This window comes from Microtus oregoni, unplaced genomic scaffold (genome assembly GCF_018167655.1).
Source record: "Microtus oregoni isolate MIOR12 unplaced genomic scaffold, Mior012 000071F_ref0000514, whole genome shotgun sequence".
Classification (NCBI taxonomy): Eukaryota; Metazoa; Chordata; class Mammalia; order Rodentia; family Cricetidae; genus Microtus; species Microtus oregoni.
The window spans coordinates 141,876-163,642 of record NW_024543978.1 but is presented as its reverse complement, the minus strand read 5'-3'; the positions used below and the strand labels follow the sequence as shown (position 1 = coordinate 163,642).

The 21,767-nt window shown below is 42.3% G+C and overlaps 2 protein-coding genes across 4 annotated transcripts in view; one reads left to right on the top strand and one right to left on the bottom strand.

Annotated features, from left to right (window-relative positions):
- The window catches only part of Myt1 (myelin transcription factor 1), a 59,580-nt gene that overhangs the window by 3,431 nt on the left and 34,382 nt on the right, over nt 1–21,767 (top strand). For all 3 annotated transcript variants that reach the window (XM_041641800.1, XM_041641799.1, XM_041641798.1), the window contains exons 2-4: nt 12,012–12,112; nt 19,933–19,987; nt 21,151–21,181. In XM_041641800.1, coding sequence (XP_041497734.1) covers nt 19,933–19,987; nt 21,151–21,181 — 86 coding nt within the window. In that variant the 5' untranslated portion in view covers nt 12,012–12,112. The remainder of the gene's footprint in view (nt 1–12,011; nt 12,113–19,932; nt 19,988–21,150; nt 21,182–21,767) is intronic.
- Nucleotides 1,855–2,292, bottom strand: LOC121440837 (60S ribosomal protein L26-like). Its single transcript, XM_041641801.1, has one exon. It carries the CDS (start codon nt 2,290–2,292, stop codon nt 1,855–1,857), a length of 438 nt encoding a protein of 145 aa, XP_041497735.1.

Here is a 21,767-nt window from a genome sequence, read left to right as displayed (position 1 = left end):
TGCCAAGCTAGTGTTCTTAGGACCCACCCGATGCAGTTTTAACTGTCCTCTCCTCTCAGTTAATGCCTTTAGGAGTGAGTGTGCTTTTCTTTTTCTTCCTTCCTCCCTTCCTTGGACTGTGAAAATCTGATTATTTATTTATTTTTATTTTTAAAACAATCTTATCTTACATACCAATCCCAGTTCCTTCTCCCTCCTGCCTTCCCACTCCTTCCACTTTCTCCCCACCCCATCCCTATCCACTCCCCAGAGAGGGTGAGGCCTCCTATGTGGAGTCGACAAAATCTGTCATATCACTTGAGGCAGGACCAAGGCCCTCCCTCCCTGTATCTAGAGTGTGCGTTTCTTGGAAGGAGACCAACTTCATCTATTGCTTCATCTTTTTTATTTTCATTTTAAAAAATGCTTTTTTAATAAGAAGTAATGAATACAACCCAGAAGACATTTTTATTTTATTTTATTTATTTTACTATTATATTTTTAATGTTTTATGTGTATGGATGTTTTGCCTACTACATTCATGTCTAGTCTGGGAGTCCAGAAGAGTGCATCAGATCCTCTAATCCTGGAGCTACAAATAGTTGTGAGCTGCCATATGGGTGCAGGGAATTGAATCCCAGTCTTCTAGAGGAGAAACCAGTGCTCTTAACTGCTGAGCCATCTCTCCAGCTCCTTATTTTTGGTTTGGTGAGACATGGTCTCTCTATGTATCCCTAACCTGACCTGGAAATCACTATGTAGACACCTTGAACTCACAGAGATTTGTCTACCTCTGCCTCCTAAGTACTGGGATTAAAGGCATACACCACCATGCCTGGCTCAGAAGACATTTTAATCTTTAGCCAGAACATCTGCTTGGTCTGTATTAGGCTCTCTTTTAGAAAGAGGAGAGTGTGTCAGATATAGTGTTGGGGTCCTATGATACCCCTGATTTTCTGAGAGCCTCTGCCCAGTAGCTTGTCTTATCCTCAGGAATATGTTTTTGTGAACAGGCAATGAAGAGCTAGGTTTGGGTTTATATAGATGCATCCAGGGAGAACTGGGTCTAGGTGGGACTGTGGCCTGGGAACATTGCCTGTTCCAGGAGAGTACAGGTAGACAGGTTCGTGAAGGGTTGCTATGAATATGCAGAGGCTACCTGGGGTCACATTGAGCAAGATGGTTGGGCAGGTGGGAATGATGTCATATGATCCAGGTGTGAGGAGAAGGAATGTGGGTGCTGTGTAGTTTGAGCTGTTGTCAGGTTGCTTGTGTGCCTGTCCCTAGCATGGTGGTATTTAGTACTGTTTAGAATGGATATGAACCCAAATTGGTATTGAACAATGGTTAGAACTCAACTTTTCCTATAGAACCCCTGAAGGTTTTGGGAGCTGTGAGTTAGTGCAGAGGTCTATGATTTGGGGACCTGGTAGACTCATTGTTAACCCCTCATACTGGACATTGTTCTTTTTGCCAGTCAGTTGCTCAAGAGACAAGGCTTATGGAAGGTTTAACACATTGTGTTTTCTCCAAAACTTTCTGTTGGCATCTATATTGAGCACTGTGTATATGGTTTGGAAAATTAGTACTCACTTTTCATAATGCTAAGCCTGAAAATTTGCAGTGGGCTCTTGCTGAGTAGAGATGTCACCTTAGGGCACAATAGTAAGGTTGTGGGCAGGATGTAGCTGTCTGGGCTTGTACTTCTTTAGCCAAATTTGAATTTGAGGAGGGTCTTAGAATTAAAGGGACTGGGATGGAAGGAAGAAAATGGGGCTATTTTAAAAGCTATCATCTCCCAGGTTTTCTTTTTTTCTTTTTCTTTTTTTTTTTTTTTACTCAAGCAGTCTTTAATGAAAACTGTATGAGACGCCCCTACTCCCGTATCTTCTCAATCGTTTCTTCCTTGTATTTGCCCTTCTCCTTTCCTACTTGTCGAGACTTGGCTTTCCTTTCCAGGATCTTCTTTCGGTCTTTGTCCAGCTTTAGCCTGGTGATCACCACCTTGCTGGGGTGGATGCCCACGTGGACAGTTGTGCCATTAGCCTTTTCCCACTGCACCCGTTCAATGTAGATGACGTATTTCTTCCTGTACACTTGGACCACTTTGCCAATCTGCTGGTCTTTGTAGTGTCCCCGGACAACCTGAACTTCGTCATCCTTTCGAATGGGCATCGAGCGAACATTGTACTTCTGTCTCAGCTCTTTGGAAAGCGGGGAAGACATGATCTTCCTCCGAATGTGAGAAGGTGCATTGAAATGCCATTTGTGGTTCTTGCTCCGGTCAGAAGTCACAAAGGGATTGAACTTCATTTTGGCGGCTGCAATCCCATCTCCCAGGTTTTCAAGGCAAAGGAGAGAAGAGATAGATTCTGCTCCTTTCTGAGCTAGACTGCTTTATCAGGAGAGTTTCTGGAATTCATGGGCAACAATACCAGTCTAGATACAGCTACCTATTTGGTCTTAGTGCCAGAATATCCTCTGAGATATCACTAGTATGCATAATTCTGAACTCAACCTGCCTTTCTGTCCTGCAGAGAAGAGCAGGGCCTATACTTGGCCTCAGAGTTCACATAGCAAGTCCATTTTTTTGCTTGGTTTGAAAAGGTGTTTCTGGTTACGATTCAGTGAAGGCAGCTATTAGCCAGGCCATCTCCACCTGCTTTCCTAATGTAACCAACTCTTCAGGGGAAACTGCAGGTATTTCCCCTGGAGTTCACAGGTGGGCCTGGCCTGATCAAGGTGTCAATCAGGAATGAGCCCTGAAGAGCCTCTGAACAACTTGGTTGCTTATTTCTCTCTCATAGCATCTTCTTTAGCCCATTTTCTGCTACTTTAATGGCTTTTGGGAACCACTTCTTTCTAGAATCTCTACCTTTACTGTATTGGGTGGGTTTTGCGTGGTGACTGTTGATGCTCCAAGAGCATCTTGAGTTCTCCCCATCCCAGTGCAGGCTAGGGTTGAGTGTGGAGTTCCACTTGGGACTAAATGGGTCAGAGTAGTCCTACTGGTGTCTAGACGCTTTGTTGGGGCTGAGACCAGGCCATGTGGCGGTGCTACTATCGCAGCTACTGACGGGGAAAAGCAATGTGATGCTGTCTATTTGGGATACTGCTGCCTGGGTTGGACATCCGTTTTCTCTGCTGGCAGCCTCCAGTGACAGCCGCCTGAAGAGCCAGTCCTGTGATTTGGTTTGAAAAGTCATTATTACTGCAGAGCAGTTTAGCTGCTGTTTTTGCAGCACTGGTAAGGTTAAAAGAAATAATGATAATAATATAAGAAAGACTCAACCATAGTAACTGCCTGCAACATGCTATTTGCATTTTTAAGGAAACACTTCTTTGAGGCGGCCTGGGTGAAAGGTCACTATTTGCATATAAATGAAAAAGAAAGTGTGTGATGTTGGAAGTTACATCTGTATTATTTTCTCAGCAGTGAGCTGCTGTTGGAAAGATTAGGGGACATGGCTTGCATTTGGCTTTTATTGAAAAGAGAAAGTACCAGAGAGGCTGATTTAGAAGCAAAATAACGAGAGAAATGTGCAAAGCTATAGAATTCCCGACTCCCCTACCCCCACCTCTCTCTTCTCTCATTTTCACCTAAACTCAGCAAAAGCAGGTCTGTCTGCTCCACACAGCAAATCTTCACTCTACTCTTTCCATTCTAGCTTTATTTTGAAAAGAGAGAGAGAGAGAGAAAGAAAGAAAAAGAAAGAAAGGAAGGAAGGAAGAAAGAAAGAAAGAAAGAAAGAAAGAAATAAATCAGAAAGAAAAGAGCATACCCTGCCCGGGGTTTCCCTCTCAGCCCTGTTTGTTTCCTCCTAAAAGCTATTTTGCCCCTGAATCTGCCCACTCCTACCTACCAAGGCTAGGACCAGAAACACCTATTGTAACTGTATTCTTCCAGCGTTGGAAGGGTTGGGGAGAAAAGGGTTGCAGTTTTGGAGCTTCAGGGACTCCAGCAGGGATGGCAGAGAGACAAGGGTCCAAAAGAGTTTGTATGGGTGGAATCCCCAGTTTCTAGGATCCCACCCTTCCCTACACTTTTAGGCTGCCATACTTTCTGGTCTGGGGATGATTTCTGGATTTTCACTAGGCCAGAAGCAGAGTTCCAAGCAGTAATTCAAAAAAGATTTTGAATTTTTTTCAAAATTTGAAGGCATTGGGCCTGTGCAGCAGATTTGTGAGTTGGAGATCAATGTATTGGGTGGGAGTAGGAGGGGAAGGGTGCAAAGCAGAACCTCCATAGAGGGCAGGGGCTTAAGGGCTTGGTTTCAATCTTACTTTTTCACGGAGGACTCTGCTGATCCTGGTAATTTAAATTATTTTTCTTATCCATGTTATTTAAAATTTTGTTTGTTTTTGGAAACAGTTTCAAACCTACAGAAACGTTTCAAGTAGAGAACAAAACCCTTTCTTCTGACCCCCTTGAGAGAATGCTGCTAGGGATGCTGGCAGGTGTTATCTTTCAGGGAAGACCCCTCTTACCATTGCTGGCTTAGTTTTCAGACCCTTGAGGGGTGTGCTGGATCCTACTGTCTCATCTTGGTCAGTTTGAAATAGGAATGACTTCCACACTAGGTGAGCCTTTTGAAGAGCACTGAAGAATGCCTTTCAATTTAGGGTTGTTGACATTGCCTGTGATTGGACTTAGGTTACATAGGAAGAACACCAAAGTGAAATTCCTCTCTCTTTGCCTTTCTCGTGTTCCTTGTTCTGACATGCCAACTTTTCACTCATTCAGATGGATCATTCCAGTGTGTTCCCAGTGCCACTTGTCTCTTTCTTCAGTTAATTAGTCTTTAGAAGGAAACATTTAGGCACTCTGGAGGCATCCTCTTCCTTTAGACTCTTACTTTGTTATTTTTTGTATTTTTGTTTTTAAAGATTTATTAATGTATATACTTTATGAATATGAGTGTTTATCTGCATGCACCTTTGCACACTAGAAGAGCACCAGATCCTAAGGGGCTACAGTTATAGATGGTTGTGAACAGACATGTGAGCTCTGGCAGTTGAACTCAGGATGTCTGGAAGAGCAACCAGTGCTCTTAACTACTAACCCTCTTCAGCTACCTATCCAGACCCCTCAGTTTGTTAATTTTTTAAAGGATATCTGTATAATCTCATTAGCCTTTCTTTGATGTTCAGCTCATTCCTGATTGGCCAGTGTACGTTCCTTACCTCCCCACTGTTTTTCTTGTTCTCTTTTCTTGCTCTATGCCAAGAGTATTATGCTAGAGATTAGAGGCTAGCCTGTGGCCCCAGAATTGGGTTCATCTTAGTAGCACATGGTAAAATGTTAGGGTTAGGTCATTGTTTCTAGGGTCTTGTCTTCCTAGGACCCCAGGAAGTTGTTTCCTAGAGTCTACAATGAGCTGTAGCTGGCTTTGTGGCCTTTGTATTATTTATTATTTTGCTTGATTTTTCCTTCTTTCTTTTCTTGGCTTTGTCTTAACCCTGGACAGTAGCAAGGAGAAGAAGATGAAGGATTGAGATAAAAGGTAGGAAGTTTTTCACCTTTAGAATAGCAAGGTTTAAGCTTATACCTAACTGTAGGGCTCAGCTGCCCAGTCTTGTTCTGCAGAACAATTTAAGAATGGCTTGGGATTCCACCTCTTCAGGCAGGGGACTATAGAGGTAGCGTACAAGTTGCTGGCACGTCTGCAAGACCTGGGACTCACACACTATGGGAGGAAGATTATCTCTTCTGGACAGTTTCTAATTGTCACAATGTTATTTTTTTTTAAAAAAATATTTATTTTTATTTTATGTATAAGTTTGTATGTGTGTGTCTTGTGTACATGCCTGGTGCCTGCAGGCCAGAAGAGGATTCTGGACGCCCCTGGAACAGGAGTTAGGGATGACTATGAGCTTCCATGTGGGCACTGGGAACTGAACCTGGGTCCTTTGCAAGATCAACAAGTGATCTTAACCACTGAACTATCTTTCCAGCACACAGAATATTATTTTTTGATGTAAACATCCATTCGATAAATCTATTGAAGTGAATCTAGAATCTTCTCTCTAGGCAGCCTCATACTGAAATTTGAGTCTTTATCTTTTAGCTCACTCTGTAAACTGCTGGCATGTGTTCTTTTCATATCTTTTATTCTCAGGGGTTTGGGGGCACATAAGACTCTGTAAATGGTGTCTTCCTCTCCGACCAGGTAGAAAGCCAGTGTTTACGAACCTGTCTCCTGCTGTGGGTCTAGCTCTGGGATTGTTTATGCGTGTGCAAGTTCTGCATGGCACTCTTGTAAGCACCACTGACTTTTTTTAAAAAGCAATTTTATTAGAATATAATTTTGTTTTTCAAGACAGGGGTTCTTTGTGTTGTTCTGACTGTCCTGGAACTTACTCTGTAGACCAGGCTGAACTCAAATGTGGAGATCTACCTTCCTCTGCCTCCTGAGGGCTGGAATCAAAGGCGTATGCCATCATGTTGGCTTGAAATACAATTTTCATGTAACTTCAGTTCACTTATTAGACTTATTTAAGGCAGTGATATTAACATATTTATAGTGTTATGCATCCATCACCACAATCTAATTTTAGAGCACTTTTATTATTCCAAAGAGAAACCTTTTACCATAAACAGTTATTCCTGTTTGCATCTCTCCTTTTAATCCAAGGCAACTATGGGTCTATTTTCTTAATCTAAGGACTTGCCTGTTCTGCACATCTGTTTCTTTTGTGTGTTTGTGTGTATATGTTTCTGACTTCTTTTACTGATCATTTTTTGAAGATTTGCCCACATGTAGAGTATATGAGCACACTATTATTTTTTATTGACAAATGCCATGTGATCATGTTTTGCATTATTCATGCCTCTTGGGTAGATATTGTGTTTGTCCCTGTTTTGTTGCTGTGAAGAGACACCATGACCAAGGCAACTCTTAGGAAAGAAAGCATTTAATTTGGGGCTTGCTTGCAGGTTTAGGAGTTAAGCCCATTATCATCAAGGTAAGGAGTAAGGTGACCCGCAGCAGACACTGGAGTAGTAGCTGGGAGCTAAATCCCAATCTAGGCAAAGAGGCAAAGAGGGAGGGCCTAGGCCTGTTTTGGGCTTTTGAAACCTCAAAGCCCACCCCAGTGACATATTTCCTTCAACATTGCCTTATCTCTTAATCTTTCTAGTCACTCCCTGTTGACTAAGCATTCAAACATATGAGCCTATAGTGGCTGTTCTTACTCAAGTCACCACAAATATCTAGGAACAGAATTGTCACGTGTCAGGTGGTAACTACATTTTACATCTTTATAATTGGGGTTGGAGAGATGGTGGGTGATTTAGAGCCCTTGTTACTCTTGCAAAGGACCTGGGTTAGGCTCCTAGAGCCCACATGGTAGCCCACAGCCATTCCTAACACAAGGTCCAGGGGATCTGACATTCTCTTCTGAACTCTGTGTGCACCAGGCATGTACATGGTGCACAGAAACACGTGCAGGTAAAACACGCATACACATAAAAAAAAATCTTAAAAAAATACACCTTAAAGTTGCCAGAATTTTTTCAAAGTGACTGCTATTTTACATTTCCGTCAGCAACAATGGAGATTCCAATCTTACAGATCATAACTTGTACTTGTCTGGCTTTAAATTTGTTCTAACCATCCTAGTGAGAGTGAACTGATACTCTCACAGTTGATCTGCTTTTAACTCATGACAAGATGTTGAGGTCCATTGTAATAATGCATATTATCCATTTATATATTGTCTTTGGAGAAATGTCTTTTCAAATTCTTTGAATTTTTAAGTGATCCATTTGTTTTATTTAAGAGTTGTAAGAGTTTTTTATTCTCAGCATAAATCCTTCATCAAACATGCGATTTGCAAGTATCTTCTTGTAGTCTAGGAGAATTTCATTGACAATATTATTTGAAGACAAATATTTTAAACATTGATGAAACCTGTCTTAGTAAATTTTTATTGTTGTGATAAAACAACATGACTAAAAGCAGCTTGGGAAGTAAAGGGTTTGTTCCATCTTACAACTCTTCAGGTTACATCACATCACTGATAGAAGTCAGGGCAGAAACCCAAACAGGAACCAGGAGGCAAGAACTGAAACAGAGGCTATGGAAGAGTTCCACTTACTGCCTTGTTCTCCATGGTTTGTTCAGTCTGCTTTCTTATACACCCCAGGACACCTGCCCAGAAGTGGCCCCATCCACAATGGACTGGGCCCTTCCACACCAATCACTAACTAAGAAGATGCTCCACAGGTTGGCTACAAGCCAGTCTTATGGAGGCATCCTCTCAGTTGTGGTTCCCTCCTCTCAGATAACACTAACAAAACTGGCCACGAAAAAGTCTAATATATCTCAATTAAAATTTTGTTTATTTTTATTTTATATGTATGAATGTTTTGTCTGCATGTGTCTGTGTAGCTTGTGCCTGCAGTGCTTTCAGAGGCCAGAAGAGGACCTTAGATCCTCTGGAACTGGAGTTACATACAGATAGTTGTTAACTGCCATGTGGACACCGGCAATGGAACCCAGACGCTTTGGAAGAATACCAAGCAATCTTACTCCCTGAGCCTTCTCTTCAGACCTATACCATCTTTTTTTTTTGAGATTTGGTTTTCCTTTGTAGCCCAGATGACCTTGAACTTGTGATTCTTCTGCCTCAGCCTTCATAGTCTTGGGATATAAGTATGTGCCACCATGCATGATTTTGGTTTATTATTTTAGTGTTGTATGCAATAAATAAATAGTTGTCTAATCCAAAGTCAAGAGAGTTTTCTCTTAGGGTTTCTAAAAATTTTAGTCTTTTAAGTAGATCTGTGATATATTGTGAGCTGCATTTTTTTTTTTTCAGTGTATGAGGTCTAGCTTCATTCTTTTGGATGTCATTAGTCTCGGTACATTTGTTAAAAAGATTTTTCTTCCCACTAAACTATTCAAGTGCCATTGTTTAATATCTACTGATAAAAATGCAAAGTTTACTTTTTTACCTTTGAGTCTATCTCACTTATCTACATGTTTATCCCGTGGGGAGACTATATTATCTTGTTAATTCTAGTCTTATGGTAAGTTTTGAAACAGAGAAGTGTGAGGTCTCCAACTTTGTTCTTTAAAATTTTGTTTTGGTTATTCTATATTCCTTAAATTACCATGTGGATTTTATATTCATTTTGTCAATTTTTACAAACAAACTAACAAAAATAAACATACATAAAATACATTTGGAGAGATCAGAAGCAGTCCCAGTGAGATTCAGAAAGCTTTGTCACATGGGCATCAGCAGATTTTGTGGAAAGGGTGGGAAGGGGAAAGAAAAGGGCTTCTGAGGTCTGCCTGGGAGACCAGGAGAGGTTGACTATGCATGCAGGAGCACCACACGCCTTTGGAGGCACATAATCTCTGGGAAGGCTGTGACAGGAAGAAGAGTGAAGTGTTTTACATATTCTCCTGCCTCAGCCTGATGAAGAGTGGGAAAAAAGGTTTGATGCTTTAGAGGAATAGGTGGCATCAATAGTCAGATGGATTTATATTGGGTAGGGTTCTCCTTAGACTGGTTGGTCATGCATGCTGTTCGACTTAGTGTGAGATTTTATACAGTAGACTAAGGATATAGCATGAAAAGTCTATAGGGCAGGACTTGGCCATATGTAGGTCCTAGGGTGGATAAAGGGACCATTACAGGACCTCACACTGATGACTTATTGTTTCAAAAAACTTTTTGGACAAAGGAAGCAAAATTGTGTCATGCTGATTTCAGGTCCTTTTATACGAAGTTTTAACCTGGGTGTCAGCATTTTGCTGAACCGTGTGCTCTGTTTCTAGTGGGTAAAAGGAAAGACCACTGATTGATAAGAGCCACCCTTTAGGGAGTGGATGATTTTTTTAAGATCTTGGTATTTTGCCATGTTGATATGGTATCTCAGGTTGACTTAAAACAGTAGTAGTTCTTGGGCTAAACATGATGGAGAACCCCAGAAGGCTGATTTCCAAATTCTTAGGAATGATGAGGTTGGAGTAATACAGCATACTGCTTATCTATCATCACATAGAGCATTGCAGGTCCTTTTTCAGATATGTATGCAGGTTATGTCTGTTATCTTTTGAGAAGCAGAAGAGACCTACAGGAGGAACTTCAGTATAGGTAGTTTCCTGAACACCTTTCATAGCATAGACCTTAAGCACTCCCTTCCAACTGGCATTGAGCCATGCCCCAATTGCCTCACATATTTGTGTATGCCAAAATAACAAATAGTTTTGATTGATCCTCACGAACCAGCCAGTGCACAGGCTTCTGTAGCATCTTTCTTGAGCCAGATATTTAGAATCAGAACCCAGAGCACTTCACAGTCCTGTTGTCTCCCAGTTCCCTAATATTACAGTGGGGACACATGATAACCCTTATAGTCAGTGCCCATGAAGAGTACCTAATAGCTGGTATAATTCTTGACTGTTCAAGTGTGGAATTTTCTAACTATATATTCTTCCCAATGGGTCAACGCTGTCTGGCCTCTTCTGCATGGATCCCATTCTTAGATACCTCATGTTGATGGTATCAGTTGCCTAGTGGTGCTCTGGGTGCCCAAGTGTGAGACTACAGTTCCTGATACAAGGCTCAAGGATATATATATATATATATATATATATATATATATATATATATGTGTGTGTGTGTGTGTGTGTGTGTGTGTGTGTGTGTGTGTGTGTGTAGGTATACCTGCACTAAAAGGTACCTGGTACCTGCTCAGTGGTGATGACCATTAATCTCCTTCTATAGATGGGACTCAAAGACTTTAAATTGTGGGAAAGATTCTGAAACTTCTTTATGGTCAAGAGAAGCCTGTCCTCAGCATTTCCGTATATGGAACTCAAAGTTCAAGGAGAGAAAGGCATATAGTAGGTATATGAATGTAGGATGTGCCAAGTCCTATAGGCTTACTGTTTCTTTGAAGACATTGTACCTTTGGCAACTACATCTAATTCCTTCTTTGTCTTGGCTCATGAAGGGAACCTGTACTCTTTAAGGGGATGAAGTTATTTACAAGGAAGAAGAGGATGCTCTGGTTAAGACACAGAGTTACTAGGGCCAAGAGGTGGAATTCTGGATGAAAACAGCTTTGGGTATGCACCCCACCAAAAATATGGGATAACGATGGGGAATATAATGTTTATGATAACATGTACTTGATCTGCCTTTAGCAAAATTTAAACATAATTCCAAGGAGAAGGAGATGAGTGTAGAAATATTCATTTCCTGTTTTTACTGTTGGTTACTAATGACCTTCCTTTGAAACTCTGCAGCATAGAAAGCAGGTTGTCATGGAGACAGGGAATGACGTTCAGGGAATAGGTACACAATGTATTTCTTTGTCATGTCCAGCTGATGTGTTTGTTCAGTTTCTGCTTAGATGTGTGAATTTATATGAATTATGAGAATTAAATATTAACTATAGCCATTGCCTTGGAGAGAAATAAAAACCAAGAGAAAAGACACCAAAAACAAGCAATGAGGGCTGATGGGGGCCCAGGGCTCATTGTGAGTGGTAGTGTTATCAGAGCTGATCAGGCCCACTGGATGGACTTCACTTTCCTCAGTCAGCATACTCTTGAGAAGTTGAATGGTATAATGTGTGTTTATTAAGCAAATGAATCTGAGTTGCACATTCTTTTGGGATAATAATAGATGCAATTATGGTTGAGCAATTATTCATTGGTCATCTAATTTTCAAAATTCTTCAATGTCAGCTTTTTTTTCAAGGTAGGTCTCATATGAGTAACACTAGTGCCCTTGCTTGAAATAGCTTGTATATGGATGTCTACACTTGGTGACACATGTGTAAAGTAGCCACCATAGGTGGGACTGTGGTGTAGAACCTCTGCCTTCAAAGCATTTCACCCCAGAACAACCATAAGCCATGAATTTGTCTGTCAGATATATTTCAGAGACTGTATAAATGCTATGTTAAAAAGTATCTTACATTTTTTCTCTTTTCTCTTCTTGGGGTCTGCCTGGCTGATATTTGTCATAGTTACCTTTTCTGAACCTCTGTTCTTTTAAACCCTCAGAAAATGAATTCCGGGGCAAACTTCTGACCCAGAGGTGGACACAGGAAGACAAGACCAGCAGCTGCAGAACTGAGAAACATTTCCTGTGCAGATACAACAAAGTAAGAGCTTGGCCATGGGTGGTTCAGAGTCTAGATGGGAACCAGGACCACCTAGTCAGTTTTTTAGTTAGAGTAAAAAGAATGACTGAATATATAAAACTTCATGTGATGGTAAATTCCCACCTTTCAGGCATCTCCCCAACTTTAGTGTTCTACTTGGACTCAGTCATGTATGTTGGCACCTGTTACTCATTTTCCCTGTCTGGGCCCGGGTGAGATCAGAGTCTCCAAAGTTGGGTAGTGAATTCTGATGCAGGGGTCTATGAGGTCTGCTGACATTTTATTTTTATCTTCATAAATGTAGAAGACTATGCCCCCTTCCTAGTGCCCGCCCAGAAGGTGTGATAGATGTGACTGCTTCCCAGGGACACTCCTGAGCTTGGGGATAGTGCATACATTTATGATCATGGTTTTGGTCACCAACCTCCTAATTCTACAACTTCCCACTGAATTGCTTTGTCTGAGACCAGCTCTCCAGAGCAGGTGGCATCAGAGGTGGGAGTCAAGATAGAGAAACATAGGGCATCCATACCTGGAGGTCAGATGCTAACCTCTTTAAAAAATATTTTAGAGGTACTTATTTTATATCTATGAATGTTTTGCTTGCATGTAGGCATGTATACCATGTGCATGCCTGGTATTTGCAGAGGTTAAAAGAGGGCATTGAATCCCCTAGAACTGGAGTTATAGATGGTTGGGAGCTAATCAGTGAGTGCTGGAAACTGAACCTGGGTCCTCTGCAAGAGCAAAAAGTACTATTAACCACCTTTCTAGTGTCTAGATATCAACTTCCATTTTATTTTTTATGTTTTTGAGTATTTTATCCTGCATGCATATATATGTGCACCATGTGCATACCTGGTGCCATGGATCCCCTGAAACAGACAGTTGTAACCCACAGCTGCCATGTGGGTGTTGGAATTGAACCTGGGTCGTCTAGAGGAGCAACCAGTACTCTTAACTACTGAGCCATTTTTCTAGTCCCCAGATGTCAACTTCTTATCTGACATGTTGAGGTTTTGCATTGAGTGTCTCAACCAACACCTAGGCATGACAGCCAGTATAGGAACAGTCCAGGTACAGATACCAAAGACTATGCATTTCAAGGCAGGATAGCATCTGAGGGCTCTTGTATTTTACAATTAGAATATACTACTTTTCCTTTTGTGTCTGGTGGTGGAAATGGACATTTAAAAAGGTCTATTATAGTCACTTTGCTAAATACTCCCACTAATTTTGGTTTTGTCATAAGGGTGTTGAAGACCCGTACTAAATATGTATCTTTTCTCTATATTTAATTGTGACATTTTGTCTGTTCTGGATCTTTTATATCATTGGTGTCTTAAATATTATGGAAAATATTATTTATCTCCATCGCTGGAATTTTGACCTCTCTTACTTCACTCTATTCTAGCCCAAAGGACTCCCCTAGTGACACAGGTGTCAGATCATGTGACCATGAAAGTGGCCTGACCTAGGCTCTGAACAAAGTAGTTTCAGTGATTGCTCGGTCAGAGTAGGGTAGGAGGACTCTGGTTTCCCCACAGCCCAGACACAACATGCTCAGAGGGTTTGAGCCTGCCATGAACTGCGTGTGACTATTCAGAATACAGGTGCTGGTAATGAGCTTGGGACTGACACTCATGCCCTCAGCAGCACTAAGGCTTCATAACTGTATCATCCTTACTCTGGACACATCTTTATGAGTTCAAAGGCCAGTCAGGTAGAACTACATAGTGAGCTCCAAGATAGCCATTACAGGGTGAGTCTCAAAAAGAAAGAAATAACAACAACAAATTAAGATGAGGAATAGGCCATTAGAGGAGGGAGGATGGAAAAGGGACGATGGCCCAGAACTAAGGAGACTAAAAGGGATAGCTGGGGCTAGTGATCTAAGATGGGGTGTGAGTTAAAATGAGGAACCAACTGGGAGAACCAAGGAGTGGCCCACATAATAAGACCAGTGGTGTGCTCACCCTGAGTTCAGCATACTTCAGGACCATGTTAGGGCTGACAGAGAAGGCCTGTACTGGCATGTTAGAGGATACCCTGTGTTGGTATATTAGGCACAGATGGTGATCCTTGAACTACTTCTGAATCTGAGAGCAAAACCTGTGGTCTCAAGGCACACACTACTTAGTAGACAGTTATGGAACAAGGGTCTCTGGTAAGGACAATTTAAAAGAAGTACCTTCAGTGAGGGAGGTGACTCTCCTTTCTAGCTGTCTGACTTGATGTTGTTGTATTATACCCTGGAGAGATACAAGTTCCATTTATAACTAGGTACCCGTGCAATTCCAGCACTTGGAAGGATAAAGTAGGATGTCTAATATATTTTTTTTAATATTTATTTATTTATTATGTATGCAATGTTCTGTCTGTGTGAATTCCTGAAGGTCAGAAGAGGGCACCAGACCTCATTACAGATGGTTGTGAGCCACCATGCGGTTGCTGGGAATTGAACTCAGGACCTTTGGAAGAGCAGGCAATGCTCTTAACCACTGAGCCATCTCTCCAGCCCGGATGTCTAATATTTTAAGTACAGCTTGGGCTACATAGCAAGACTATGTTTCAAAGAAGAAACAAAGAAAAAAATTCCTTTTATGAAATTTGAAAGAGATGTGGCCAGATGTGGATGCTTTGTCAGGTAGCTTAATCGGTGATTATAATTTTTCATTTAGGGGTTGGAGTGAGTCAGATCTCATGTTTAGAACTTCAAAAGATGTCCCCTCCTGAGGCATTTACTGAATAATGCCCTGGGAGTGGTGACATTTCTATATCACAGGAGGAAACTGGTCTACTGACTTGTAAGCAGAGTGAATAATTGGTGGAAGGACTGTGAGGGGAGTGTCAGATAGACAGTGGGATATCACCCAAAGGGGAACAGAACTGTTGCTGCAAGGAACCAGGAGGTACTATGATGACTCTTAGTGGGATACAGGGGTTTTGACACATAGTTTAGTCACAGATATTCAGATAAGACAAAGTAGAATGTATATTATGTTTCTAAGGAACTTCTGCATTGTTCTGTGGCCGTGAGCTGACGAGGAGGCTTAGAACTCATACACAAAAGGACGGGCAAATATGATGGTGGGCCGTAAATGGGATCTGGATTTTGAGGGTCCCTACTGGAGTTTTTATGGAGGAGGAAGTAAGACTGATGCTTGAAGGATGCTTATAAATCCCAAGTGGGGTGCCCCCTTCCCTGCCCCAGTAGTGGATCCAGACTTGGGCCTGCACAGGGAACACTGCTGTCAGGGAACAAGACAGTATCCCTTTTGGCTGCCACAAGGAGAGTAAAAAACAAAGCAAACCACTGTATTTCATTTTACCCTCAGTGGAGTGAATAAGATACTGCCAAGTGAACAGGATGTGAGATGGCCAATTTATGCTACCTTTTAACCCCTTATCTACTCCAGTCCCTTTATCTGGGCAGGGATGAAGCAGACATTCTCCGCCAGGGCTCCAGAAGAAGTATGTTGTACAAAAACCTTAGTCCTTTATTTTACTTTTGAGTCCACATGATGGACTTAAAAATTATCCTAAATCTATTCTAATTTTTCAGCTTATCAGAACATTTTTTTTTCTGATATAGGGTTTCACTAAGTAGCCTTGGCTGGCCTGGAACTTGCTATGTAGACCAGACTAGTCTTGAACTCACAGAGATCTACCTGCTTTCTTCCTCTCTTTAATTCTGCTGGGATGCCACCCACTCCTTGCTAGAGTACATTTTAAGTAAAATAAAACACTAAAATATCTTCTCCCAGTCCGGGGCTAGAATGAATTGTCCATGGTGTCAAGATGCCTAGAATCTCCTACCAAGGCTCAGCATCTGTCTGCTCAACTTTCTCTGACATACCCCACCTCCACCAGCACCAGCTTCTAAGATAGTTTTGACTGCCCCACATACTCATTCTTTCCTCCATCTGCCCTTTGTGCATGATGTGTCCTGGGCAGCTTTCTGTAGGAGACAGTGAATGACCTCACATTTGTGAAGGAAGGAACTCTCCTCAGCATGAGGTAGGGACCTTTTGGGAGATGAGCTAGTTAAGAACAGAGAGATGTGATTGGTGGTCAAACAGATGGAAGACATCTGACCATTGAATTTAAGTTGGCTATCCAAAGATGCTCGTGGTTTCTGGGGTTAACTCACTCCAACCCTGAGGTGTCTGTCCCGGATATTATTAGGTATTCGCTTGTTAGCTCACTGTCCCTGTCCCTGCTCATGCTCTCAGTGCTCAGCAGCTCTCTCATCTTTGTGTTCACTCCTGTACATCCTCACCACCTTCCTAGAATTGTATGCAAACCTCCTAAAGCTGGGTCACCTTCATCTAGGGTCAGATTTCAGCATGTATTTTGCCCTTGGATATCGGTGTGGAAAGGCAAAGTGTGGGTAGGGAGACCTGGAGGGTGTGGACAGCTGTCCTCAGAGGTCAAGGTGAAGGTCAACAAAAAGTAATTGGCTTAGGGAATCCCTGCATCTCTAGAAATCTAAACTATATTTATTTCCTTTTCCCTTCTTTCTTTCTTTTTTCTTTCCTCCTCCTCCTCCTTCTTCTTTTCTCCTTCTTCTTCTTCTTCTTCTTCTTCTTCTTCTTCTTCTTCTTCTTCTTCTTCCTCTTCCTCTTCCTCCTCCTCCTCCTCCTCTTCTTTTTGAGACAGGGTCTCATTATATATCCCTGGATAGCCTTGGAATTGCTATCTATGTAGACCAGGCTGGCCTTGAACTCACAGAGCTCTGCCTGTCTCTCCCTCTCCAGTGCTGGAATTAAAACTGTATGCCTTCATGCCTGGTCCCAAGATTTCTTCTTCTTCTTCTTCTTTTTTTTTTTTTCAAGACAGGGTTTCTCTGTGGCTTTGGAGCCTGTCCTGGAACTAGCTCTGTAGACCAGGGTGGTCTCGAACTCACAGAGATCCGCCTGCCTCTGCCTCCCGAGTGCTGGGATTAAAGGCGTGCGCCACCATCGCCCGGCCCAAGATTTCTTCTTAAAGACCAGATATTTGTTTTTTTTTTTTTCTTTTCAGCTGTGTTGAGTTCTGAGTTTATTCCTTGGATAACCAGAACAAAGCCAGAAGTAATCTGTAGGTTTGGAGGCTTCTTGCTACATTTGCTATTTTGGTACTTGACTTTGAAAAGGTTCAACACAGGGAGCTCAGTTTGGCAACTGAGTATGAAAAGGGGCTAGTCATTGTGTTTAAAAAGAACTCGCATGACCGGTTTTGCCTTTATTAAAGCAATACAGAACGGACCAAAACAAAAAACACCCTCCAGTGAGACTGCTTTTAAGAATAGGACCAAGCAATCAAGTTTAGTGCCTGGACGGTGACACAGTTCTCTCAGGCTAATGTAATAGCTATGACTGAATACAATGTGTTTGCATTTGGAAATTATTTTCTCCAATTTTCCTATACAAGGCAAAACTAATAAAATTTCAGAACTAAAATGTATTATATCAGCAGTATGAAATTAATGTTAGAGAAACAGAGCAGATGTTGCTTGTGGAAAAAATACTAGGTCTCACAGTGAGCAAGATTATCTATCTCAACAAAGGGACCCTTTTACCCTCAAAGCAAGAGTCCATTGAGTTATTTGTGGGTTGTGCAAAAACTGGAGGTCCTGTTTGTTTGTGCTTGGAAGAAATAAAAGGTTTTTAAAAAATAAAGCATGGGAAAATAGAAGCACCTCACTACCTTCATACCAGTGATTTGCCCCCATAGGCAGGGACCACCCTTGTGTGGAGCAGGCAGGAGGTCTAGGGGTCTGTTGCCAGGCCAAATATCAGTGAGTCTGGGAAGTGCCGGACACAGTGCTTCCCTGAGCATGATAGCCTAATGGGTAAGGGTAAGCCTCTAGGTAAGAGGTTTGTCTTCCGTAGTGCTTTGTAAATGAAAGTATGTGAATTGCCCACATATTTTGCCAGATGCCTCTACAGCAGCTACCACTGTCAATTTCAAAAAATGAGAGGAAAATCGTCCCTTGGCATTGAGTTCACAAGTCATCCAGAGTCTGTAAACACATTTTCATCATATTAAAGAGCTTGCATTTCTCTCCTACAAGTTCAGGAGTTTCTCTCCTAAAATCAAAACTATGCACACTGAAGAGAACTTCTTATACAGTGAATATGTGATGCAAGTAAATTGCAAAGAGAAGGTGCTCAGGACAATGAATGCCACAGCTGTTAGCTTCATCAATGGGAGCTCACAGTTTGCAAGCAATGCCCATTACACATCCCTGTAACCCTCTCTATTCTTTGCCCTTTGAATAATTTATCCGCAGGAAATCCAAATTGCCAAGGCATACTTTAATCTAGCAGAATGCCTGCCAATTTCCTTGGGAAAACTGACACAAAAAGCTATAGATTACATTTCAGCTGAACACAGGCATGGGGCAATCAGATGCATTGTGTGCCCTGCCTCAGAAGGCATTGTGAACAGGCTCAGTGCAATCGACATTTGAGGGCTCCTAGATGTAATGTCGTCCCTTTGACACCTGCTCCTCTCTTTACTTTAAATGTGAGCAATTGGTCCATAGGGAGCCTCTGCTTTAAAAATAGAAATTATAGAAATTGTCTCTGTTCTATGGGAAGGCTATAATAAACACATGACTTATAGCATTGTGCTCCACAGCCTGGAGCTGGCAGGTTGCATAGATTACCCTGGTTTTAATTTTTATTCTTCAACAAATTACATAAAACACTGTATGCTAGGCTACTTTATAGAAAAGTTCACTTGTGACTTTCATCTGCCAACTGAGAAATTCTATTTTCTTTCTTTCTAGTTGGTAAGGTAGAGGTTTGTCTTTTGCCATTCCCTTCCTTCTGCAATCTCATTGTATGTATCTCATTCACTTGCTTTCCCCCTTTGCCAAACCACTCACACAGAGTTTTGTTATCCTGGTGGTATCTATGGTCTGGGATAGATGTTGATTTGCCTCTTATTTTTCCTGACCATGGGGACAGGTAGAGAAGCCTGGACTGCCACTGTTCTGCTTGGGTGCACGCCTGCCCCTCCCAGTCCTGCTCTCTGTGAGAAGATTGTTTCCCAAATCACAGAGCTTGCCAGTATTTTATCTGTTCTTTCAGATTTGTTATGGTGACACAGATGAGGGTCACCTGGGGACCTCATCCTCGGTAAGCTCTATCTATGTCTGTCACTTTCATAGTGGCTCTTCCCCGGTTTTCTCAAAGGACCATGTTGTAGGACGCAGCCCTATAGAGGCTTCTCTAGGTGAGTGAGGGTTTTAATGGACTTGGAAGTCCTTAGCAGGCCAGAGGATGTGTGGACCAGTGTTGCTCAGGCTACCAGTATCTACCCATATGACCCTAGTATATTAGAAACATGAAAACCTATGCCCAGTAAGAAGGAAATGTCCATGGAAGCCAGGCCCTGTATTATGCTAATTTGACCCAGTTCTGTCTCGGTTAGCAGCATGCTCTGTACCTCAGTACCTGCCTGACAAGGTGAGCAGTGGATGTTACTCCCTGTGCCAGGAGCCCCTTGTATTATTTTAAAAAAAAAAAAGCTATATACACGAGGCTGTGGCTTTTGTGGGCAGATAGAAACCTGAAACAGTGTGGATGGAGCACTATGAGGGACTAGGAAATATGATGAAATATCATTAAGCCTGATGGTCTCTACCCAGCAGAACCACCAACATCATCCCAACTTGCTTCTTTGGTCCCTTTCTTGTCATTCACAGATAATCTTCCTGCCATCATCAAAGCTTGAGTCAGAAAACGGCCAGATGTCCCTGGTGGTTCTAGACATGGCAGGTGCCGGCTCTGGCTCTTCTTAACATTGCGGTTGTTTTTTCTTTGCAGATGAGCTTAGAAAGTGATGACAAGCGAGCCCGCACGCGGTCCAAGACCCTCCGAGGTAAGTGCCAACTCAGTCTGGCCTGGTCCCCATCCTTGGCAGCTGCTCTCTCTGAAGCTGTTGGTATTGTACAACGTTTTCCTCAGTAGTGCACATCCCACCATAAATGCTCAGCTTCCTGGTAGCCTTTGGTCCACTCTGGGCACCTGGGACTTTCGGGCTCTTCAGCTGTTTCCGGTGCAGTATTTAAGGGTTTTCTGAAGTCCCTTTCAGCGCATACAGACTTTCCTCAGGCACAAATGTGAGGACAAGTACAGTTCTATGGGAGTGGGAACAGCAGAGTTTAGTCAAGAGCCTGCTCAGTTTGGAAAGGAAAGGCCTCTGGTCTTTGACCAGTATCCTCTTCCCCAGAGATCACTCACTGTTGGTGCTATTGGGGATTTGAAGGCTGTTGGGTGGACTTAACAGTGGGTGGAGGGGAGGGCCAAGGACTTGTTTATTCTATTAGGACTGAGCCTTGTCAGGTGGCGGTGGTGCATACCTTAATCCCAGCACTTGGAAGGAAGAGGCAGAGGCAGGATCTCTGTGAGTTCAAGATCAGCCAGGTCTATCAAGAGCTGTTACACAGAGAAACCCTGCCTTGAAAAAAGCTGAAACAAGCCAAAACAGACAACAAACAAACAACAACAACAACAAAAGAGACTGAGCCTTGCTGTTTGGTCATCCTCCCAACCCCCAACTTTCTCACTTGGAACTTCCTGTTGAGCCCAACAGGATTACATCACAGAGTATCCAGGAGCTTTGAGTATATAGAGCTGCCTATTCTGGTTGGATCCATGGACATCTTGTAGCTAGTGCCCATCACTGTGATCAGCCATGTTTCTAATGGTCCTGGTCTTTATCCAACTTGATCTGGTAGTTAATATATCCCGCTAGAAACTGAAATCTATCTTTAATTAAAGAGCGATAACACCCTGGGCCCGAGGGTGGAGAGACAGAGAGACTATCAGGTCTTCTCTCTCTGTGTGTGTAGGGGTCCTAGAGCAAGCACTTTGCTGAGGGGGCAGCTCTCTCCACTGACTCAGGGCATCTTCTTGTAGGTCGGAAAAGGGTGGGCATCTTGTCCTTGGGAAGATCTCAGTCGTTTCATTCAGCTTATATGTTTAGGAAAACATGCTTCTAAAAATCTCTTACGTGTGTGTATTTCTGTTTCTCTTACCCAGGACCCCCAGAAACCACAGGGGCAGACCTCAGGTAAGAAAGTAGTTCTGTTTGCAAGATCATTACACACCATCTGCTGGCATGTAACCTTGGAGTTGTTATAAATTTTCCCACAAGCTCTTGTTTTCTCTGAGGAAACAGCTTCTCTCTGTGATATATCTTGTTATCTGCATCCAACTGGGCTCTTCTTCAGCTCCACTTTGGACCTACCACAGGTGACCCTCACACTGTTCTTCACTAGAATTTAGATTATCAACATGGTCCTAAAAAAACCAGCAACAAGGTGCTTTTGGTGACTTTTGCAGACAGTGTCATTTATTTGTGTATCTACATGTTTTCTGTCCACAGTACCATTGTTTGAGAGAAGAATATCATGTATGTGCAAATCATGTAAAGTCATTTGAATGCAGCCCGGTATGTGGGACTTTTCATAGAGGATGTATCTATGCCTCTTTGGCTCAGAATTCCTAAGCTTGCAGAACTCTCATTCCTGGCCTACCCCGTAGTTTAGGCAGAGTTCTTAGAAGGACATTTGTTGTCTGGGAGGCTTAAGGATGGTTGTTACGAGGTATTCTGAGGAACTTGGACTAGAATGAACAAGATCCAGAGAGGTCTCTTG